Consider the following 24,529-nt stretch of genomic DNA (forward strand, 5'->3'; position numbering starts at 1 on the left):
AAGCTGTTTCTCCACAGACTGAAAACAGGACCTGTAGTCCATACCCGGGGGTCCATGCCTACCTGGGTGTGCCGTTTGCCAAGCCACCTGTCGGCCCTCTGAGACTGGCCCCACCCCAGCCTGCAGAGGGATGGGAAGGAGTGAGGGATGCCACCCAGCAGCCACCCATGTAAGGCATTTATGCACCTGAGTGGTTGCATATATTTGGAAGAGTTGCATCCCCTACAGAAGTTATAACACATAATCTTTTCTTTCACAGATGTGTTCAGAATAAAGTGCTACTTGTGAATCTGTTAAAATTACTCGGCGGCATGATTGCAGAAGTCCCTGACGTTTCGGAAGACTGCCTTTACCTCAACATTTACACTCCAGCAAACGCAGCTCCAGATGCCAATCTCCCAGTAAGAGCCCTTTGCTGCAGATGTGGTGATCTTGCTCAGTTATTGAGATTCAACTTTAGATAAGTTTGTTCTTTAAGTGTTCCAGGTCTAGTTGGTTGCACACTATTTTGTGGCTTTAACACTTTGAAAGAGTGCCTAAATGATGAATCAATGTTAACTCCATAGGTGTGCGGTGATCTTAGCAAGGTGAAGAGCGTAAGAACTGAGGTGTGACCGTGGTGACGGGGTTTATGTATGTAAGGCAGGGCCTCACATATATCACCACAGGTCATCTGCCTTACATGCGTGAATAAAGGTGTCTTCAGTCAGACTACAGAAAGGCATAATATCCCATACTATATGTGTTGCACCGAGTTAATCAACTGAAAGGGAACCACAATCCATTTTATATTTGAATCAGATTGGAGTCTGTCAGTTTAGTCTAGTTTGTTTGAGATTCTTATGAGGTGAGCTCCTTCAGAATAATAGTAAATTTGTCCCGTAAATATGCTTCATTGAAAAAAGGTCTTTCTTTCCATAGGTCATGGTCTGGATCCATGGTGGGGGGCTAACAAGTGGGTCAGCCTCAGTTTATGATGGTTCTGCCCTGGCTGCTTACCAGGATATGGTTGTGGTTCTGATCCAATACCGCTTGGGACTACTGGGGTTCCTCAGGTAAAAAGGCTCAAGTCACTATTGCTGTTCTATTAGTTTTGAGACAATTCATTTCATTCAATTCATTCAACCAGTTCCAATTTAGAAATAAAGTATGTCCATTTAACACATAGCAAGTTGGCTAGTGCAGCTCTGTAGCAGCCTTCTTCAAAACAACAGAAGTTGCTGGAGACCGTTTCTTTAGAGTTCCAAAAATGGCAAATAAAAAACCCATAAAATTACTCCATACAGCTCATGCAGCATAAACCAAATGTTCTGAAGCCAAACAATTACACTGTGGGTCCAAAAGTCCAATATTTACCTCATTAACTTGTTCTGCACCACAGCAACCGTCACTACAGTAGCAAGCAGATACTGCCTTCAAGTGCTGTCGGAAATAGTGTAATTACAGGTAGAGCGCACTTGAACAACCCAATAAAATGGTAAATACAGTCAGGGCAAGTAAGTAAGGCATTGTGCCAAATGTGCCTTCGCTGCTTTGGAAAGTAATTCTGAGACAAAAGTAACTCTACACAGCAATGTCTGTCTTGAGTAATAAATCAAAGTTAGCTCCACTTAAACTGTATACCCCTGAAAATTTGTATAGTGGGAATCGATGAAGAATTGGATCGATAAGAAGAATTGAAAATGGCACCGGAATCAGTAAAATTCTAACGAAAGCCAGTCATACTATTGGCTGTCTGCTCTGCCTCTGTCTGACTTGTTTCACTCCAGTTGTGTGTTCTCTCCAGCACTGGAGATGAGCACATGCCAGGAAACTTTGGCCTGCTGGACCAGGTGGAAGCCCTGCGCTGGATCCAGGAGCACATTCACAACTTTGGAGGAGACCCAGGTTCAGTCACCATATTTGGGGAGTCTGCTGGTGGAATGAGCGTATCCCTCCTGGTAAGAATCAATTTACAGATAAACCATCATTTTTGAAACTGAAACAAATCAAAAACCAGTTCTGGCCAGTAATACCCAGTAAAGTCAATGTGAATTTACTACATGGAATATTTCATATTTTCTGTTGCTTGATTTTCCAGCTTCTCTCACCATTGTCTGATGGCCTGTTTCACCATGCAATTGCTGAGAGTGGTACTGCTGCAGTGGATATGGTTGTGACAAATGATCCACTGCCGGTTGCTCAGGTTATTTATGAATATGCTAAAGTTTTTTATGTAAATGTCTGTAAATGCAGAATATGTAGAACATACAGTAGCACCACCACATCCTCTGTTGTTTTCCTCTTTAAATTGAGATGAATCCCCGATATCTATCCTCAGATGATAGCCAATGTGTCTGGCTGTGGCATCACAAGCACAGAGAAGATCGCTGATTGCATGAGACACATGGATAATGATGCCATGGTGACTCTTGCTGTGGTGAGATGTGCAAAACTGATATTAGACAACTATATACTGACGAGATTAAAACACATGCCATGTCTTCCATAAGATCCTAGTGAAATATTCACTTATGTAGCTTTATTCACAGAATACTATTGTCATACAAAATATTTTGGTCACGATTTGTCAGTAAACCATCTGCCCAACGTTTTCCTTGATATCATTTTTCCTCACAAGGACCAAATGATAAGATTTCCTGTCAGTATCGATGGACACTTCCTGACAAAACCTTTGGCTGAATTGTTACAAAACCATGAACTTCTCAAAATACCTTTCATAACCGGCTTCAATAATGATGAATGGGGCTGGCTACTTCCTGGTGTAAGTATGAATGCAAAATTATCACTGATATTTGTTAAAACAGATAAAACAGTAAATGCATTTTTCAGAGTTTAGTGGAGACTGTTCTCCAGTTTTCATCTTAACCCCTGATACAATTGTATTGTTCGACTTCTGTACTTGTCTTAAACTTTAAACAAAACAAAACTGGTGAATCAGCTAACCTTCCCTTAGTTCTTTGCTCCTCCAAACTGGACAGAGGGAATGGATCGGGAAGACGTCATGTCCACTCTAGCCATGTTCTTCCCTGATGTAAGAGAAACAATGCCCAACATATACAGTATTTCACTGCTTGATTCTACTCAAGCTTCTCTGTTGTTAGACTTAATGCTTATTTTCTTTTCTCAAGCCCAAAGATGAATTGATCAGAGAGCTGATAGCAGATGAATATCTGGGAACCTCTGAAGATCGTGTGAAAAATAGAGATGGGTACACTGAGCTACTTGGAGACCTGATGTTCACCTTTCCTGCCATCAAGGTTGCCAATGCCCACAGAGGTATTTTTAGAAGGAAATGATGCAATCCAACAAAGGACTATTGTTAATTCTTTACTGTCACACACTTGCATAACTGAGACACTCCACACCCATTTGTTTACAACTAGATGCCGGTGCCCCTGTATACCTGTATGAGTACCAGTATGCTCCCAAATTCCTGCAGGAGAAAAGGCCGAGCTTTGTTGGGTCTGACCACGGAGACGAACTCTTTACAGTATTAGGACTCTGCTTCACCACGACCCATGTCAAAATAGAGGGTAAGTCCAATTAAAAATATATATATATTCAAAAATTTCACCAGAGATCTGGATTTGTCTCTGGCTTTCCTAGAATGCTAAATTTTAGCAGGTCTGCAACTGAAGCTTGACCAAACTTCCACCATTTTAGATGTGTGCACAGAAGAGGAGGAACAGCTAAGCAGAACCATGATGAGCTACTGGGGGAGCTTTGCTCGCACAGGGTAGGAATTTATTGTTATTATTATGATTAGCATTGAAGAAAAGATAAACTTGTTTTAAAAAAAACTGTGTGTGTAGGTCTCCTAATGGGGACGGCCTGGTCCATTGGCCACAGTATGGAGCAGAAGGAGACTACCTGGCCATTGGGATGGAGCAGGTACCTGGTCAGCACCTAAAGAAGGACCGCTTCAACTTCTTCACTCAAACCCTCCCAGAGAAGACCAGACAACACCAAGAGAAGATGGAGCTGTAGGTTACTGCTGTTCTCTATTTTACCTCTCTACTGTTACCCTACATTATTAAATACAGCAAGTGTAACACTAAATGATTACATTGAATTTCACCAATGGATTAACTACATCATTATTAATGTTGGTTGAGTGGTCATCATTTGGTGTTTGAATTGCAAAATTGATGTTCTGTTTTTTCATCAAGCTGTTTCTCCACAGACTGAAAACAGGACCTGTAGTCCATACAAAGCTTGGTGGTGTGAGAGGCCAGTATGTGAGTGTAAAGGGGAAGGAGACGGGGGTCCATGCCTACCTGGGTGTGCCGTTTGCCAAGCCACCTGTCGGCCCTCTGAGACTGGCCCCACCCCAGCCTGCAGAGGGATGGGAAGGAGTGAGGAATGCCACCCAGCAGCCACCCATGTAAGGCATTTATGCACCTGAGTGGTTGCATATATTTGGAAGAGTTGCATCCCCTACAGAAGTTATAATACATAATCTTTTCTTTCACAGATGTGTTCAGAATAAACAGCTACTTGAGGATCTGTACAAATTACTCGGCAACATAACTATAGAAATCCCTGACGTTTCGGAAGACTGCCTTTACCTCAACATTTACACTCCAGCAAACGCAGCTCCAGATGCCAATCTCCCAGTAAGAGCCCTTTGCTGCAGATTTGGTGATCTTGCTCAGTTATTGAGATTCAACTTTAGGTTTGTTGTTTAAGTGTTCCAGGTCTAGTTGGTTGCACACCATTTTGTGGCTTTGATGATGACTACATTTATAAACAGGCTGCAATAGGGTCATCTCTAAACACCCCAACTGAAGTTGTCAGTGTTTTAATGGGAAAACGTAATATTATGGCTATATATACTGTTCCCTGAAGGAGAGGACGTATGACATGTATAGTATGGGATATTGCGCCTTTGCGTAGTCTGACTGAAGACACCTTTATTCACGCCTGTAAGGCAGATGACCTGTGGTGACGTAGGTGAGGCCCCGTCTATAAACCCCGTCACCACAGTCACACCTCAGTTCAGTAGCCGCTCTTCACCGAGCCCTAAAAGTGAAGCGGGCCAACACAGTGTTGTACTTCGTTCCTTTTCTTCAGGGAACAGTAGTTATAGCCATAACATTACGTTCCCTTTCAGTCAATTCACTCGGTACAACACATACAATATGGGACATATATTCACGTCCCGCAGAACCGCCACTGAACTGGAAAGACTCCTGATGCCTTAGTGCATCACAGACCCAGCAGAGAGGACAAACATGTGTGGCGAGGCCCAACTTGCCACCGCACAAATATCACTCACAGACACTCCTTTAAACAATGCCCATGACATTGCCATTCCCCTGGTCGAGTGTGCCCGTACCCCATTCGGGTAACATGAGACCTGCTGCTGTAGGCCAGGGAGATAGCCTCTACAATCCAATGAGAAAGCTGCTGTTTTGACAGGGCTTTGCCCCGCACAGTGTTAGCGAAACAAACAAAAAAGCCGGTCACATGAGCACACACTCTGAGTACACTCCATATAAACGTGTAATGCACGCACTGGACGCAGGGCGTGTAACCTCTGCTGCTCCTCAGAAGCGAAAGGAGGAGAGTTAAAAGGAAAAAAGTTCAAAAGCCAATGAACTGTATGATGCAGACATGACCTTAGGTATATAAGCCGTATTAGGGCATAAAGTGACCTTTGAGTTACCCGGGGCAAACCAGGTTCAGGAAGGATGCACAGACAGAGCGTAGAGATCAGCCACATGCTTAGCAGAAGCCAAGGCAAGGAGCAAAGCAGTCTTATAAGAAACTAATTTCATATCCACACATATTCGAAACTGCAATCGGTAGCCTGCAGCTACTGTACTTTCTACCCATGGAGACACTGCACATGCATGCCACTCCTGTATATGGACAGGGAGCGGACTGATCTGACTCACTGTGAGAGGGCAGCTGCTCTTGTGTTTCGGCCAGAATGGCATGCCTTGATTCATGTTTAATTGGTCTGCTTTTGTGTGAACACACTTTATTGCCTTTATTACATTCAGTGGAGGCACATTCAAAACACTCAAACATGGGTGTGATGGCACCTTTAGTGGGGCACTGACAATAGGAGGAACAATGGGAATGTGTGGTTTTGTCAACTGTGAGCAAACATTTAACAAACTCAGATTCGGGACTTTGACCTGAGAACCGTTGAGCAGTGGAGTCAGAGGGCTGTCTGCAGGCAGTTGATCCCCAAGCTCAGCAGAGCACATAGCCTGATATGTTTGCAGCAGAGTGACAGAGCTAAGGGCCCTGGCTGTACCTGGCTCCGCATATCTTCTCCAGCTGTGCCGAGGAAAAATGCCAGTGCTTGGAGAGGACTGCGGGGGCCAGTCATTCCCTGGTTGTGTGAGGGTGCCAGGTAACCTGCCAACGCTGCCCCCTTGGGAGGTGGGTTCATCAAACCTACCTTCTCGGCTTTGAGTTTCTGAGAGTGAAGAAACTGGAAGTGGAATGAATTGTCGTCCTGACCGACCACCATGGCAACGGGGGTGGCTTGGCCTGCAGGTAAAGCCTCCTCCTGTTCCTCAGACAAACTGCACATGTCGTATCCAAGATCCAGCACATCTTCATCATCCTGGCAAACCTTGAGCACAGCTTGATGCTGGGTAAAGGCAGCGGAGGGATCAGACCGCATGACACCTAGCTCATCTAGACAATCCATTTGGGCCCCCCAACTAATGACAGGATTCTCTCCTTGGCAGTCCTCGCACTCAGATCTGGACGAAGCCGGATCCCCAGTCTCGGAGAGGAGAGGGTCCTCCCGTTGAACCGTTGCCTTTCCCAGCACTTTCTTTATGAAAGTAACCTGCCGTTCTAGAGTCAAACGTCTCAGCTGGATACAAAACGCACATACGTCAGGCTCGATCAACGCTCTCCGACCATGCACAATCCCGAGACAAACAGGCCAGGCATCGTGCTGGTCTTTTTCATGCAAGAAAAACTCACTCCTGAGGACAGGGGCAAATAGAAGACTTAATCCTTGCAGTCTTAGCTTTAGTGCTCATTCCAGATAGCTCTGTTAGCAAAGCTAAGCTAAACTAGCTGCTCAGAGACAAAGCATGCAACTTGATCCGAAAATCAGCACTCCGTAAACAGTGGACTCACTTTGGCTCAAGTTAACTCCATAGGTGTGAGGTGATCTTAGCAAGGTGAAGAGCGTAAGAACTGAGGTGTGACCGTGGTGATGGGATTTATGTATGTAAGGCAGGGCCTCACATATATCACCACAGGTCATCTGCCTTACAGGTGTGAATAAAGGTGTCTTCAGACTACGCAAAGGCATAATATCCCATACTATATGTATTGTACCGAGTGAATCAACTGAAAGGAGATTCTTATGAGGTGAGCTCCTTCAGAATAATAGTAAATTCGTCCCATAAATATGCTTCATTGAAAAAAGTCAAGGTCTTTCTTTCCCTAGGTCATGGTCTGGATCCATGGTGGGGGGCTAGCAAGTGGGTCAGCCTCAGTTTATGATGGTTCTGCCCTGGCTGCTTACCAGGATATGGTTGTGGTTCTGATCCAATACCGCTTGGGACTACTGGGGTTCCTCAGGTAAAAAGGCTCAAGTCACTATTGCTGTTCTATTAGTTTTGAGACAATTCATGTCTCTGTTGGCTAGGGATGGGTATCGAGAAACAGTTCCAATTTAGTCCTGGTTCCAAATAATTCACCAGAATCGTTAAGCCACCGTACTAACAATGCCTCTTATCGACCATTAATTTGACGCTGGCGGGTCACATATGTACTCACCCTCATGTCGGTAGAAACACCAGTGAAGTTGAAATAAAGTATGTCCATTTAACAGCAAGTTGGCTAGTGCAGCTCTGTAGCAGCCTTCTTCAAAACAACAGAAGTTGTTGGAGACCGTTTCTTTAGAGTTCCAAAAACAGCAAATAAAAAGGCCATAAAATTACTCCATACAGCTCGTGCAGCATAAACCAAATGTTCTTCAGTCAAACAATTACACTGTGGGTCCAAATGTCCAATATTTACCTCATTAACTAAAGGTCCCATATTCTACACTTTCCAGTGTTTTATTTTATGTCTTGAGGTCCATTAAAAGCTGTTTGTGTGGTGTCATGCACCAAAAAGACTCTCAATCCATTTTTACATGTTAATTTTCCAGCATCTCTCTGAGCCTTACCAAGAACAGGCTGTTACTGTTGCTGTGCCTTTAAGGCTCATTAATATTAACAACCCCTCTGTTCTGATTGGCTAACCGTTTCAAGAGTGAAACATGAGACATCACAGACCCGGCAGCTGCAGACAGCGAGAGGCAGAGAAAACTCTCATAATAAACAATGACAATCACTCAACTGCTTTGAAAAAAAAACCACTTTGTTAAACTATTATTTCTTACAAAAATGAAAATGAGCGAACCTTTGTGATGCCACAGAGTTAAGGAAGTCCAAATGGCTTGTATAGAGGTACGGTTTTCTAATATGGATTGTGTGGATTTAGTTGGCAACCGTGCGTTTTGATAACTTTCACAATGTTTAGATAGCACATCCAACTCCTTTATAGTCAAAGAGGCAAGGGAAATCCTGTTTTACACGATATGGGACCTTTAACTTGTTCTGCACCACGGCAACCGTAACTACTGCTTTCAATTGCTGTCAGAAATAGTGTAACTACAGGTAGAGCGCACTTGAACAACCCAATAAAATGGTAAATACAGTCAGGGCAAGTAAGTAAGGCATTGTGCCAAATGTGCCTTCGCTGCTTTGGAAAGTAATTCTGAGACAAAAGTAACTCTACACAGCAATGTCTGTCTTGAGTAATAAATCAAAGTTAGCTCCACTTAAACTGTATACCCCTGAAAATTTGTATAGTGGGAATCGATGAAGAATTGGATCGATAAGAAGAATTGAAAATGGCACCGGAATCAGTAGAATTCTAACGAAAGCCAGTCATACTATTGGCTGTCTGCTCTGCCTCTGTCTGACTTGTTTCACTCCAGTTGTGTGTTCTCTCCAGCACTGGAGATGAGCACATGCCAGGAAACTTTGGCCTGCTGGACCAGGTGGAAGCCCTGCGCTGGATCCAGGAGCACATTCACAACTTTGGAGGAGACCCAGGTTCAGTCACCATATTTGGGGAGTCTGCTGGTGGAGTGAGCGTATCCCTCCTGGTAAGAATCAATTTACAGATAAACCATCATTTTTGAAACTGAAACAAATCAAAAACCAGTTCTGGCCAGTAATACATAGTAAAGTCAATGTTAATTTACTACATGGAATATTTCATATTTTCTGTTGCTTGATTTTCCAGCTTCTCTCACCATTGTCTGATGGCCTGTTTCACCATGCAATTGCTGAGAGTGGTACTGCTGCAATGGATATACTTGTGACAAATGATCCACTGCCGGTTGCTCAGGTTATTTATGAATATGCTAAAGTTTTTTATGTAACTGTCTGTAAATGCAGAATATGTAGAACATACAGTAGCACCACCACATCCTCTGTTGTTTTCCTCTTTAAATTGAGATGAATCCCCGATATCTATCCTCAGATGATAGCCAATGTGTCTGGCTGTGGCATCACAAGCACAGAGAAGATCGCTGATTGCATGAGACACATGGATAATGATGCCATGGTGACTCTTGCTGTGGTGAGATGTGCAAAACTGATATTAGACAACTATATACTGACGAGATTACAACACATGCCATGTCTTCCATAAGATCCTAGTGAAATATTCACTTATGTAGCTTTATTCACAGAATACTATTGTCATACAAAATATTTTGGTCACGATTTGTCAGTAAACCATCTGCCCAACGTTTTCCTTGATATCATTTTTTCTCACAAGGACCAAATGATGATATTTACTGTCAGTGTTGATGGACACTTCCTGACAAAACCTGTGGCTGAATTGTTACAAAACCATGAACTTCTCAAAATACCTTTCATAACCGGCATTAATAATGATGAAGGGGGCTGGCTACTTCCTGGTGTAAGTATGAATGCAAAATTATCACTGATATTTGTTAAAACAGATAAAACAGTAAATGCATTTTTCAGAGTTTAGTGGAGACTGTTTTCCAGTTTTCATCTTAACCCCTGATACAATTGTATTGTTTGACTTCTGTACTTGTCTTAAACTTTAAACAAAACAAAACTGGTGAATCAGCTAACCTTCCCTTAGTTCTTTGCTCCTCCAAACTGGACAGAGGGAATGGATCGGGAAGACGTCATGTCCACTCTAGCCATGTTCTTCCCTGATGTAAGAGAAACAATGCCCAACATACACAGTATTTCACTGCTTGATTCTACTCGAGCTTCTCTGTTGTTAGACTTAATGCTTTTTTTCTTTTCTCAAGCCCAAAGATGAATTGATCAGAGAGCTGATAGCAGATGAATATCTGGGAACCTCTGAAGATCGTGTGAAAAATAGAGATGGGTACACTGAGCTACTTGGAGACCTGATGTTCACCTTTCCTGCCATCAAGGTTGCCAATGCCCACAGAGGTATTTTTAGAAGGAAATGATGCAATCCAACAAAGGACTATTGTTGATTCTTTACTGTCACACACTTGCATAACTGAGACACTCCACACCCATTTGTTTACAACTAGATGCCGGTGCCCCTGTATACCTGTATGAGTACCAGTATGCTCCCAAATTCCTGCAGGAGAAAAGGCCGAGCTTTGTTGGGTCTGACCACGGAGACGAACTCTTTACAGTATTAGGACTCTGCTTCACCACGACCCATGTCAAACTAGAGGGTAAGTCCAATTAACAAAAAATATGTATATTCAAAAATTTCACCAGAGATCTGGAATTGTCTCTGGCTTTCCTAGAATGCTAAATTTTAGCAGGTCTGCAACTGAAGCTTGACCAAACTTCCACCATTTTAGATGTGTGCACAGAAGAGGAGGAACAGCTAAGCAGAACCATGATGAGCTACTGGGGGAGCTTTGCTCGCACAGGGTAGGAATTTATTGTTATTACTATAATTCACATTGAAGAAAAGATAAACTTGTTTTAAATAAAACTGTGTGTGTAGGTCTCCTAATGGGGACAGCCTGGTCCATTGGCCACAGTATGGAGCAGAAGGAGACTACCTGGCCATTGGGATGGAGCAGGTACCTGGTCAGCACCTAAAGAAGGACCGCTTCACCTTCTTCACTCAAACCCTCCCAGAGAAGACCAGACAACACCAAGAGAAGATGGAGCACGGCGAGCTGTAGGATGGGCAGTGCTCTTGTCTTCGTGGGGAAATGGGAATTTAAATTTCATTAACTACAATCATGTCAATCAGATGAGATCATCTTACGCTGTACCTGTGTCATCAAGAAGACATCAAGACAGGAAAATGCTGCAATAATGTCTGTGTTCACCTGTGATTACAAAGGGCTGTTAAATTTACATTACATTACGTAATTTAGCAGATGCTTTTATAATAGTTCATTTATTTGGACATGTAAATGTAATTGTAAGTAAATTTACCTATCAATCACACATTTTCAAATTCACAAAAATGCACAACACTCCATACAAGACATGGAATACAAGAACATTCATTCATTCATTCAAACCTTTATTTAATCCTCAGGGACAAATTTAGACAAAGACTCATATGCAATGGTGCCAAAGTAACAATAGATAGAACGCAAAAATCAAATTAAAATTGGGTCTATGAATAAATATAAACAAAGTGAAAATATTAGTCAAAACATTTACATTCAAAATTCATGAGAACTACAAAAATCTTTTCAAGTTTATTTATATATAGGCCTTTATCACAAGCATGTCTCTAAGGACTTTACAGAGAATGAGCCTAGCAAAGTCTGGGGCTGAACTTGAACTTTAAAAATCTCCTCAGATGAAGTTCCTTGGGACAAAATCATATCAAACAACGAACTATTGCAATAGAGGGAATTCCAAAGTGACAGCCAAACCTTAGCTCTGGACTTGCTGAACATTGTGTTTTCACCACAGTACGTGAGCGAAGGTTTGAGTCACACAGGTTTTGAACAGCCATTTTCAAGATGTCTTAGATAAGAAGTTAAACGTGGCTTGGCAGACAGTTCTCTAGAGAAACTGCAGTATAATGACCATCCAGGCCATAAATCCCACAAGTGATTTGCTAAGATTTATGAACAGTCATTGAAGTGTGAGCATGAAGTAGCCTACATCAATTCAACTGGTGAAGACTCATCCAAAGTCTACCACTGTAATAAATTAACAAGTGATTATAATCAAATGACAGCCACAGCCAGTGAGCTGTGTATATTAAAGCACCATATTGGTAAAATGCAAGTGGCATCATGGGAATACTATGTATAGTGTAGAAGGGCAATGACCTCTAATATGAAAGATTAATATGTCAATTTGTGAAAAGTTGTAAAAAAAAAAAAACTGCAAAATACAACTATTGAATGTTTTTTTCATGTCAGTCATAAATAAAATGTACAGTGTGATGTGTGTGAATTTTCTGTAAATATGTATATATTTTTTTGAAAATGTGCATCAAAATAGGCTAACAGGTATGCTTAAAGTTATTGGTTCCCCAAAGTACCAGTCTGGCCCTCTCCTGTGAAAAAGTGTTGAACCGCCACTGGTTCGTTCATATTCCCAATATGACGTCATGAATCGGGGCTGGGGAGCCCTTGTTGACTGTAACTACTGGCTTTATCTAGCCGCACCATGTCCTTTGTACACTAATCCAGCAGGTACAGATTAGCATACTCCACTAGCTCGGTCAAAGGTAGAAAGCAAAACACACGAAGTTTGTCGCTTCCTAGTCTTCAGTCGGTTCTTCGTCGTGGTCGCTGTCAGGCTGCTCCAAAGCCAAAGGAGTGTCGCAACCAATCCGTCCGTCATGAAGCCCCCTGCACACCAAACTCAGGTCTTCCTGACACTATCTATATTGTTTCTGTATGTTGCTGCAGACCTGCATGGTAAGTAGGAAAAATGTACCTCAGTACAGTCACACCGACAATTACATAGTTTTACGTGTACCGATTTTAGATTTAGCAAATCATGTCAATATCCTGATATTAGCATACTTATGGTTTTGTGTCTGGTATAAATGCATCTGTTGTTAATCAGTCGTTGATTTTAAGTAGTTCACGCCTGATAGCTCACCCACTCACATTTTATTACGCTTTACCCCATATGACCTTTTACCTACATATTGGTAATGCATTACAGTACAGAGGTTAGATGCCTTTACCACTGAATAGATAGGGTTTGTCCTGCCTTACAAAGCTATCCCCAAAACAATTTCACTAGTATGTCGTTAATGAGTTTTTGTGTCCCATGGTGTTTCAGAAGCTTTTCCACCCTGCCAAGAATGGATTTCTGGGGGTAAACACTGGCATACCCATGTGAAAATAGGCTTGACTTGTAACACAATATGTACAGTTATGGTTTAGTAGGCTACAACACTAAACCATGATGGAACCGATGCATGTTTGAATAACTGCATGCAAATAAAAGTAAGCAAAAATAAAATAAGGAAAATAGTTTGTGTCACATTGACTCTATTGTGTTGATAAAATGTAAAAATACAGCTGCTAAAGTCTTGTTGAGAGTCGCTTCCTGTTCTTCCAGTTGCACCATGACTCTGACTCAATCCTAACGTCCCAACAGGGCCTGTAGTCCGTACAAAGCTGGGGCTTCTGAAAGGGACGCATGTGAGTGTAAAGGGGAAGGAGACACAGGTCCATGCCTACCTGGGTGTGCCGTTTGCCAAGCCACCTGTCGGCCCTCTGAGACTGGCCCCAACCCAGCCTGCAGAGGGATGGGAAGGAGTGAGGGATGCCACCCAGCAGCCACCCATGTAAGACACAGAGGAGCAGAGACAAAGACACATGCATTTCAACAGAGATGATAATGATGGCAAAAAAAAACCAAACTTATTCAATGACTCATGGATACAATGAATATTTTTCAGGTGTGTCCAAGACCCAGAGCTTCCCGTTGAACTTGCAAGAAATTTATCAATGGAAATTGAGTTCCCGGACATATCTGAAGATTGCCTTTATCTCAACATTTACACACCTGTCAAACCCTCTGAGAATCGAAAACTGCCTGTAAGTCTTTGAGCAGACAAATCAGATCAAGCAATACCAAGGCTCTTTTATTTGGGTTAGTTAATTTGGATCAGTCTGTTCATTTGTCAAGCAAACATTGTAGAAACATAGACAACCAGTCAAACGTTTGGACACACATGACTGAATGTACTATGTTTTTTTTTTTTTTTATCTTGAAGCCATTTTGATCTAAAGGTTTATGCTTAAATGCTTGAAATTTGTTTCTTAGACAAATATAAATAGTGAAGTTGAATTTCTTTCCAAAGCCTTTGCCCTTCCATCAAGGCAAAGGGCAGCTACTTTAAATAATCTAAAATATAAGATAGTTTTGATTTGTTTAACACTTTTTTGGTCATTGCATAATTCCATTTGTGTTATTTCATAGTTTTGATGACTTTACTATTATTCTAAAATGTGGAAAATAGTAAAAGTAAAGAAAAATGTGGTGTGTCCAAACTTTTGACTGGTAGTGTAGATAGGTGGATAGATAGATGATTTTATAGATGGATATATCTATGGTTAGATACATATTGTCTTAGAGAGATTTAATGCTGCATGTATGCAAAGTCCCAATAATGTGATATGTCATTGATTTTGCCAACAAGGTGATGGTCTGGATCCATGGAGGAGGACTGACCATCGGCTCTGCATCCTCATATGATGGTTCTGCTCTGGCTGCTTACCAGGACGTGGTTGTGGTTCTGATCCAGTATCGCCTTGGAATCCTGGGGTTCTTTAGGTAAGACTGTCCCGTCCCGCACCGGACCGACTGTGTGTCTAACTGGGTACTTTAATCGTCTCCAACCCCATGTGTTCTACACAGCACAGGAGACAAGAACATGCCGGGGAACTTTGGCCTGCTGGACCAGGTGGAAGCCCTGCGGTGGGTCCAGGAGCACATTCACAACTTTGGAGGAGACCCAGGTTCAGTCACCATATTTGGGGAGTCTGCTGGTGGAGTGAGCGTATCCCTATTGGTGAGGACACACACACACACACACACACACACACACACACACACACACATCATAGTGTAATGATTTACGGGTGACTAAATGCTACAATCCACCACAGTGGCCAACAGCGGTTTAGCACATCTTTTCTGCCTGCAGCATCAGATTCTAGGCAGGTGGTGCAGAACTACAGAGCAAACAGACAACTGTATTTTAAGAAGTTTCTTAGCAGGATCCCACTGCAGTGAGAGAGAAGGAACATAAGGTTCTGTACCCTAGTCTACATCAGAATCAGCAAGCTTTCTTATCATGTCTGTCCTCACATTCCCATCACTGGCAGGATTTGCCACTCTGCAGTTACTCTGCTATGCCCAAGTCATAACTTCACCTGACTGGAGACCTATCCTGAACTGTAGGCCTTGAGTACTAGAGTGTATATAGTGTATATATAAAAATTGTTAATAGTTCACTGCAAGCTGGTGTTTTTCCAAATACATTAAAAACTGCTGTTATTAAACCACTTAAAAAAAAAAAAAAAAACATCTAGATGCACCAGTTATCAGTTATTTTAGACCTATATCCAATCTTCCTTTTCTCAGCAAAATCCTGGAAAAAATAATATATAATCAACTGAATAGCTATTTAATTTTAAACAGCCACTTCAACGACTTCCAATCTGGATTTAGACCTCACCACAACACAGACAGCTCTTGTTAAAGTGGTAAACGATCTCCGTATGAACATGGACTAAATAAGGTCTCTATCCTTGTCCTTCTTGATCTTAGCTCTGTGTTTGACACTATCGATCACTACATACTACTGAATAGACGGAACAAATGGGGTGGGCTCTCTGGTCCGGTCCTTAACTTTTTTTGTCTACATTGAAAACTTCAGCTCTCAAAATGTTAACATCTCATGTGTTAACATGAGATATTTGTATATCACACTGTATTTAAAAGTGTGATATACAAATAAAATGTGTTATTATTATTACTATTATTTTTATTACTATTAGCTATTTAGCTATGTATTCATGTGACAGGGATCATGTAGGCCTACTAGTTCTATTTTAACGTTTGGCATGTTGGCTAATGGCTATACAAATGAATTGTATTATTATTGTTAGGAGTTTAGAAGCAAATATAGAAACCAGAGAAGCCAAACAATGAAGACCCATTCAATCAATCAAAACTAAAGTATTTACATGTTATGTATTCGTTACAAACAGGGATGTAACTGAAAATAAACTCAAGTTACTTTCAGTTACTTTTCAGCTGGCAACAGGTCATTCCGGTTTGTTGCTAAACACAAGTTAATTGAAAACCTTAAATACCTATTTAAGGACCAAGTTTAGGTTGATGACTAACCTGTGGGGCTCCTAATCTCTCCTCTTACGGGGGCAGGGGGCGCGTGTCGTTGTGTGTGTGTTTTAGCACCGCTGCACCGTGATCTCACCTCCAAATGCTATGCGCGCTATACGTGCCCACAAGTTCGAGTAGAACAGGACTAAACCATTTCACAGAAATAGGATCGGGTGCTGTCTGGGTGGTTACTTCTTTTTTTTTACATAAGCAGTTTGGAACTGACAGCTATGCCAGTGTTTTTGTGTCAGGGGTTGGCTGACCCATCGAAAAATGTTATTTTGTGATGGCTACTTTCCGTGATTGCTGTTGTTGTCCATACTGTTTCTTGTTTTGGCTATTTGTGCATTGGTGTTGTATGTTTCTTTGCTGTGGTATCATACTTGAATTTTCCTACACGATTGACACGATTTATCTCAACTCCTCATCTCGTCAACACATAGGATTTATACATTCAATTCCACGCAAATATTATTGCTGCAGTTTTTTATGAGCACAACATCACCAGCAACAGCACCAACATCTTGACATTCTTGTTTCCCATGTCATGAGCAGCTTCTCTCTCCATTGTCTGCTGGCTTGTTTCATGGTGCGATAGCTGAGAGTGGCTCTGCAGCAATGGACATGATCATGAACCCCAACCCTTTGCCTGTAGCCCAGGTGAGTTAAGGAATTAGAATAGATACACAAATTAAATATTTTTAAAATGCCCCTAAAAAATGCACATGATGATACACGTAATAAGTAGCTTCTTTTTTTTGTATTCTAGATAATAGCAAACCTCTCAGGCTGTGACAGTTCCACCACAGAGAAGATTGCCGAATGTGTGATGAAGTTGTCGGTTGACGACATTGTGAAGATTCACAAAGAGGTGAAATTTACAGAATCTTGGTTATAAAAGTGACCATAGCAACATTTTATTGTGTCGTAGACATGAACAAGTTGCTCAGGGTGTTGCCATGATCTAATTGAGAATTTTTGCAAATAGCACTCCTTGGATGACTTGTACTTGAGAAGGTGGCTTGCCTCAGCTCGGGCATATTTCAATTGACAGATTTTCATACTGAGAAAAATTCAACAGGATTTCTTCCAAGTGTCAGTTCCAACAATCACAATTTCAGTAATTATTAGTTTTGCTTCATGCCTACATGTCTCTGTTTTTCCATATTATCTGGTGCCAGCGTTGGAACATTTATTCAGTTGTTTGTCTTGTCCTCTATAGAATCAAATGATACAGCTTGGAGTGACTGTTGACGGGAAGTTCCTGCTCAGGTCTGCAAAGGAGCTTTTCCAGAATCATGAGATGCATAATGTGCCTCTCATGATTGGTTGCAATAGTGACGAAGCAGGATGGCTTTTTCCAAATGTGAGTTTAGATAGAATAGAATTTTCAAACATCCAATTTGGAAGTAAAAAACATGCAGTGTAATGAAAAACTGATGGTTTGGTAGAAATGTTTCTGCAGATGATGACGCAATGAAATATGTGACTGTTCATGTGCTATTTGTTGTTGCTGTTGTCTAATTTCTGCCCCTCATGACTGCCATACATACTCACTGGATTTACTCTACTATCCTTGATTATGTATTACTGGTGCATTTGCTTATTATTAATTTATTATCAGTCATTCAAAGTGAGAGGTTAACAGTATGCATGAAAACATGACTTCTGGAATAAGGAAATCTTAAGAAGGTAGATAGCACAATGCTCTTTTGACCTCAGTTAATGAATCAAATGTGCACCCACTGATGAATGGAGAACGGTCCAGTTATTATCGAATGTAATTCTGTGTTTTGTTCCTTTAGATGTTAGCTCGTCCAGGGTGGGTGGATGGAATGGACCGGGAAGAAGCCATACCCATTATAACCATGTTTACATACCGTGATGTAAGTGAGGACATCTGGTGAGATCAAAATATTGAGAAATCAAAACAATGACTGTTACATATTATTTTCATGGTACCAAAAAGAGATGGCAAAGGAGTGTAAAAAGAAAGAAAGAAAGAAAACAGAATTCTGACAGTAGTTTATCAGATGTTTTGACGCAGTGTTTTTTTACATCAATTCCATACTGAATGTTATCTGTATGATCTAGCCTAACGACCAATGGAAAGGTGAGCTGGTGGCTGATGAATACATGGGAACCTCAGGTGATCGTGAGAAAATTAGAGATGGGTTCATTGAGATTATTGGAGATGTGCTCTTTACCATTACTTCCCTCAAGACTGCAAACTTCCACAGAGGTGAGACCTTACTTGTTGGCGTTGTAAATGTTTTAGATGTCATGCATAATTGCTGAGTCCCACCATCACATAACCTGAATTTAGCCAGCCTGTTGTGTCCTTTCAATAATAACAGTCAAGGCTGGGGTTTATCATTATTACCATTAAAACCATTTAAAACATTATTACAGCGAAACACACACACACACACACACAGTGGGTGAGTCCAAAGATCAGGGCCCTCATTTATCAACAGTGCATACATACAAATATGTGTGTAAAGCATGCGTACGACCATTTCCAAGCAAAGAGTCTATTTGTTCTATATGGAGCGCGTTTTCAGACAGCGCACCAACGTTTTAACTGAAAGCGATGAGTGGCGACTCACTAGATTTTTGTTTTCCAAGTCCTGTTTTATTGGACCTCTGCCCCCACCGTCTCCTTCAGGGAGGACCTGCAGGCTTAGTGAAATATATTCAAATGATAATTATTTATCACGACAGGAGGCAAGTGGTCCGAAGTGTCCGGTCCACATTGGACAGGCTGGTCTCAGTCTGTCCTCTGCCTGTTGCAGCAATGTCCCTCTTGTTGACTATAATCAGGTCAAACTTCTTTTTTTTTCTTAATTTGTGCCACTGCTCTGCTGATAAAACAGTTTAATGCAGCTCACACCTGCTGACAGGCTGTATTTTTTCGCTTGTTTATTAATCTACCATCGAGTGTTCCAGAAAGTAGCTACTTTGTGGTGTGACACAACCTCAGTTACCAAAAATTAAATCGGAAAATGTCTTCCTCCTGCGTTCTTTGTCAGAGCCATGGCCAGCACAGAGGAGACATCGATGACATTTCCTGCAGCATTTAAAGGGAAGATTGTTACCATATATGGTCAATTGGGGGTGCATATTTATGCTAACGAGTGGCTGTGCATGAGCATGATGGTGGTTTAGAAAGTGTGGTATTTATCAAGACAGATTACTCACAGGTGTAAGTAAGTGTAGGTACCATCAGTACCATCAGATCGAATATCACGCCTTGTTCCTCCTGTCCTGAGCCTGCAGGCAGTTGTTTTAATTTGCTAACTAAGTTTGCTCCCGTTTCCCGGCAACATCTTTTAGATATCATATCACACAAGCGCCCGTCTTCCAGTTCATTAGATATAATTACATCCAAATTCCTCAAAGAAGTCCTGCCTATCTTAGTCTCCTCTCCATTGTAAACCAGTCCCTTATCTCCGGTTGTGTACCTGATTACTTCAAGAGTGCATGTGTCCAGCCCCTTTTTAAAAAACCTGGCCTTGATCCCCTCTCTCTTAATAATTACAGACCAATTTCTATGCTCTCCTTCACCTCCAAAATCCTGGAGAAAGTAGTAGCTGAGTGGCTTCTACAGGTGATTGAGGGACACAACATATTTGATCAATTCCAATCTGGCTTCTGGCGAAAACATAGTACTAAGACTGCCTTGCTTAGAGTTACCAATGACATCCTCTTGTGTGCTAATAATGGTGACCATTCCATCTTAGTGCTTCTCGACTTAGGCGCAGCCTTTGATACTATTGACCATGCCATCCTCATCGGAGCAGATGGGTTGGTATTTCCAGCACCGCTCTGAAATGTTTCTCCTCCTACTTGTCAAACAGACATTTCATGGTTTCTATTGGTAACTCTATGTCCTCATTTGCCCCTCTACTGTGTGGGGTTCCTCAGGGTTCCATCCTCGGTCCTATACTGTTCTCATTATACATGCTTCCCTTGGGTCAAATTTTCAACAGTTTTGGTTGGTATATCATACCATTGTTACGCTGATGATACTCAGCTGTACTTGTCTGTTAAACCTAATAATCTGAGCAATCTCATCACTCTCCACAACTGTCTGGGCGCTATTAAGGACTGGATGTCTTTTAACTTTTTGCACTTAAACTCTGATAAAACTGAGGTTCTTGTTTTTGGCCCCAATCACTTGGTTAATGAGGTTCAACTCCATATAGGCCCTCTGGCACCTAACATTAAAGCCTCCTCCAACCTGGGTGTTGTTTTTGATGAGCATATGAATTTTGAGCAACATATTAACAAGTTGGTTCAATTCATGTTTTCATTTTCTCACGCCTAGATTATTGTAATGCCTACATTATTGTAATGCCCTGCTCTCCTGCCTTAGCCAGACAGCCTTGGTAGTGAGGTCCTCCAATCAAGGTCTGCTTGTCATCCCCGGTTCTAGACTCAGATCTAAGACCATGCCTTCGCAGTTCTAGCCCCAACTCTCTGGAATCTTCTCCCCAAACCGATTAGATCAGCTGAGTCTGTTGACTCTTTTAAGTAACTCCTAAAAACCTATTTTTATAGGCCTTCTTGTGAAAAGTGACTGTATGGGTGTCTTCTTTGGTTATGATTTGTGTGCATGTACGATTTATTGTGTGTATTTTATAGGTTTGGCCTTTTTATCATGTTGTTTGTTATATATATATATATATATATATACATATATATATATATGTTTTATACTATACTTTATGTGTTTGATTGCATTATTTTGTTTTTTGGCTTTTAAGGGTTTGTTTTCTCTTAAAGTTGTTTTTATGTCTTCCATGTCTTTTCTTTCTGTTATCCTCTTGTTGTGAAGCGCTTTGTAAACCGTGTGTTTTAAAAAGTTGCTATATAAATAAAGCTTTACTTACGCACTTACTTAGGTGTGAGTACGCACATTTGATAAATACCGTTTTTTTTGTACATATGCACATTCTAAATTTTATTCGTAAAGAGAATTTAGAATCTTTTTTTGATAAATGAGGGCCCAGGACCGTTTTAGGATTACACTAATAAATGGCTTTTATCCCACAAACAGATGCAGGAGTTCCTGTGTACTTCTATCTGTTCCAGGAAAGTCCCAGCATATTCAAGAACAAGAGACCAAGCTTTGTTGGGTCTGACCATGGAGATGAGGTGTTTTTTGTTTTGGGATCCTGTTTCACCACAGATCATCTGAAACTAAGTGGTAAAATGATACTTTAAGATAATGTAATTCAGAGTGATGTTCAGTCTATCAGAAGACATTGTGTTTAACATCTTTGGGTACCAACACTTTAATCTCTTCTCTCCCAGTATCATGCACGGAGGAAGACGAACAGCTCAGCAGAACCATGATGGCATATTGGGGCAACTTTGCTCGTACAAGGTAGGAGTCTACTCAGGTGAGCAGAAGATCTGGGTGAATCTTCAATGTGACATTGGTAACCTTTTACTGTCCAGGTCACATTTTTCTTGGTAACTAACCCATTTCCCAACCCCCCCAAAAAATAGAACCATGAAATTGCTTTTAAAAGACTAAACTAAAATAACTGATAGCTGTGTTGTGTGCCCTCTGTGTATATTTCATAGCCTCACAGACACTTCACAGCTTAATAAATCACTGGCTAGTAGTAAGGCTTGGCAAAGTAATCAAAGAACTCAACCAGCTCACATAATGAATACAAACAGTACTCAGTCTGTTATGCACAAATTCTTAGCTCCACAGTCCTAATGACTTATCAGGAATGCCATTATGTGACAGTGCTTGCAACAGAGAATCAACTAATAATATGAAACAAAATGGCTTTTTTCTGTTCTGCATATTGACTCAACTTCCCATATTGTGTCCAGATTTACAGTTGAGGTAGGTAAAATAATGATAAAAAGTATTTTTCTTTGCACGTTATTCAAATGTTTTCATTTCCATTCTACTCCCAGTAGAAACACTGTCCAAGTGTGTATACACAAGGTCTATGTCATACAGTTAATTCAGTGCTTCATATGCATTTCCCATTTTCTCCACCATATAATTTGATTTGAAGAGTTTGTTATCCTGTCTATAGCACTATTTCTTCTTCATTTAATTACCTTGTGTCCTGTCTGCCTGTAGCAGAGTGCCTTACAACTGCAGTATCATTGTTTTTCTAAATTGGAAATCAAGATATTTCATAAATACACTCAAAAGCATTTAAACTTAATGTAGTTTCTGTAATCAGGTAAGAATGAAGAGCTGTCTTCAGCTTGTTTTAGATAAATGTTACTAGCCTTCAAATGCAATAAGGTAAAAGTTTGAAACTAATGTTTTTTCCCACGGCGCAGCCGAGGGCATCACGAGGCAAATTCAGGTCATACATTCAGTCAGTCAGTCAGTCAGTCAGTCAGGTAACGCTTAGTGAGATGTCGCTTCGTGAGATGGCCTCTAGAGCCACACCCTTCGCCGTCAATTTACAAACATCCACATCTTCTGCAGTCCTGCAAACCTTAATGGTAGGTAACGTTATTAACTGTGGTATGTAATGTTGGTGGAATAGGTAATTTAACCGATAAATGTGGAATAGGTAATTTAACCGATAAACGTGTCGCGCTAGCCGAGCATTGCTACCACACACACCGAGCCCCACTCTCAGCCGTTAATTTACATACATCCACATGTTTCGTTGTCCTATAAACTTTAACGTTAGATAACGCTATCACCTGTGCTATCTATGTGACGTAAGTGGAATTATTTAACCGATAACCGTGTCGTAATGCTTCAGTGCACTGAACTGAATTGAACACAGGCGCTGTGGGTCTGTAAAGGATCTGTGCTTATTTTTCTTTTCACACCCCTTTTGTATGCAGCAACTTCTTTGCAGTTTCATTTGTTCACAGGATTTTGTTCAAAAAAGGTCCTAAACTATATTTAAAACTCAATAGCGTTCCAGTGCAAAAACAAATGGACAACTAGAAACTGGTGGCATCCCCTTTCCAATCTGCTATGGTGTGTGTGTGTGTGTGTGTGTGTGTGTAGGTCTCCTAATGGGGACGGCCTGGTCCATTGGCCACAGTATGGAGCAGAAGGAGACTACCTGGCCATTGGGATGGAGCAGGTACCTGGTCAGCACCTAAAGAAGGACCGCTTCAACTTCTTCACTCAAACCCTCCCAGAGAAGACCAGACAACACCAAGAGAAGATGGAGCTGTAGGTTACTGCTGTTCTCTATTTTACCTCTCTACTGTTAACCTACATTATTAAAAACAGCAAGTGTAAGACTGAATGGTTACATTGAATTTCACCAATGGATTAACTACATCATTATTCATTTTGGTTGAGTGGTCATCATTTGGTGTTTGAATTGCAAAATTGATGTTCTGTTTTTTCATCAAGCTGTTTCTCCACAGACTGAAAACAGGACCTGTAGTCCATACAAAGCTTGGGGGTGTGAGAGGCCAGTATGTGAGTGTAAAGGGGAAGGAGACGGGGGTCCATGCCTACCTGGGTGTGCCGTTTGCCAAGCCACCTGTCGGCCCTCTGAGACTGGCCCCAACCCAGCCTGCAGAGGGATGGGAAGGAGTGAGGGATGCCACCCAGCAGCCACCCATGTAAGGCATTTATGCACCTGAGTGGTTGCATATATTTGGAAGAGTTGCATCCCCTACAGAAGTTATAATACATAATCTTTTCTATCACAGATGTGTTCAGAATAAAGTGCTACTTGAGGATCTGTACAAATTACTCGGCAACATAACTATAGAAATCCCTGACGTTTCGGAAGACTGCCTTTACCTCAACATTTACACTCCAGCAAACGCAGCTCCAGATGCCAATCTCCCAGTAAGAGCCCTTTGCTGCAGATGTGGTGATCTTGCTCAGTTATTGAGATTCAACTTTAGATAAGTTTGTTGTTTATAGTGTTCCAGGTCTAGTTGGTTGTATTAACACTTTGAAAGAGTGCTTATTGCCAGTAAGAATGATGAGGACTACATTTATAAACAGGCTGCAGTAGGGTTATCTTTAAACACCCCAACTGAAATTGGCAGTAATTGTATTAATAAGAAAACCCCAATCAATTTTATGTTTTAATCAGACTGGAGTCTGTCAGGTTAGTCTAGTTTGTTTGAGAATAATAGTTTTGAATCATTTTTAGAATAATATTAAATTCGTCCCGTAAATA

General features: G+C 41.2%; 1 protein-coding gene across 1 annotated transcript; it reads left to right on the forward strand.

The window, feature by feature from the left end:
• The first annotated feature begins 51 nt into the window (after positions 1–51).
• Positions 52–24,281, forward strand: ces2b (carboxylesterase 2b). Its single transcript, XM_078283060.1, has 39 exons — positions 52–169; positions 260–401; positions 922–1,055; positions 1,787–1,940; positions 2,081–2,185; positions 2,321–2,419; positions 2,621–2,764; positions 2,957–3,034; positions 3,132–3,279; positions 3,387–3,536; positions 3,667–3,739; positions 3,816–3,986; positions 4,187–4,387; positions 4,478–4,619; positions 7,433–7,566; positions 8,992–9,145; positions 9,286–9,390; positions 9,526–9,624; positions 9,826–9,969; positions 10,162–10,239; positions 10,337–10,484; positions 10,592–10,741; positions 10,874–10,946; positions 11,023–11,204; positions 13,614–13,803; positions 13,918–14,056; positions 14,662–14,795; positions 14,880–15,033; positions 16,926–17,030; positions 17,140–17,241; positions 17,593–17,736; positions 18,176–18,256; positions 18,465–18,612; positions 21,433–21,582; positions 21,690–21,762; positions 23,386–23,556; positions 23,757–23,957; positions 24,048–24,189; positions 24,276–24,281. Exons 2-39 carry the CDS (start codon positions 312–314, stop codon positions 24,279–24,281), a joined length of 4,896 nt encoding a protein of 1,631 aa, XP_078139186.1. The 5' UTR covers positions 52–169; positions 260–311.
• Positions 24,282–24,529: the final 248 nt, after the last annotated feature.

The sequence above is a fragment of the Centroberyx gerrardi genome, chromosome 4, assembly GCF_048128805.1.
Source record: "Centroberyx gerrardi isolate f3 chromosome 4, fCenGer3.hap1.cur.20231027, whole genome shotgun sequence".
Taxonomy (NCBI): domain Eukaryota; kingdom Metazoa; phylum Chordata; class Actinopteri; order Beryciformes; family Berycidae; genus Centroberyx; species Centroberyx gerrardi.

Bases quoted from the DNA above. Each gene is read 5' to 3' on its own strand.
- ces2b (XM_078283060.1), top strand. From the start codon at position 312: ATGATTGCAGAAGTCCCTGACGTTTCGGAAGACTGCCTTTACCTCAAC. The intron at 4,388-4,477 runs GTAAGGCATTTA...TTTCTTTCACAG, and splicing joins GCCACCCAGCAGCCACCCAT to ATGTGTTCAGAATAAACAGC. The intron at 10,947-11,022 runs GTAGGAATTTAT...CTGTGTGTGTAG, and splicing joins GGGAGCTTTGCTCGCACAGG to GTCTCCTAATGGGGACAGCC.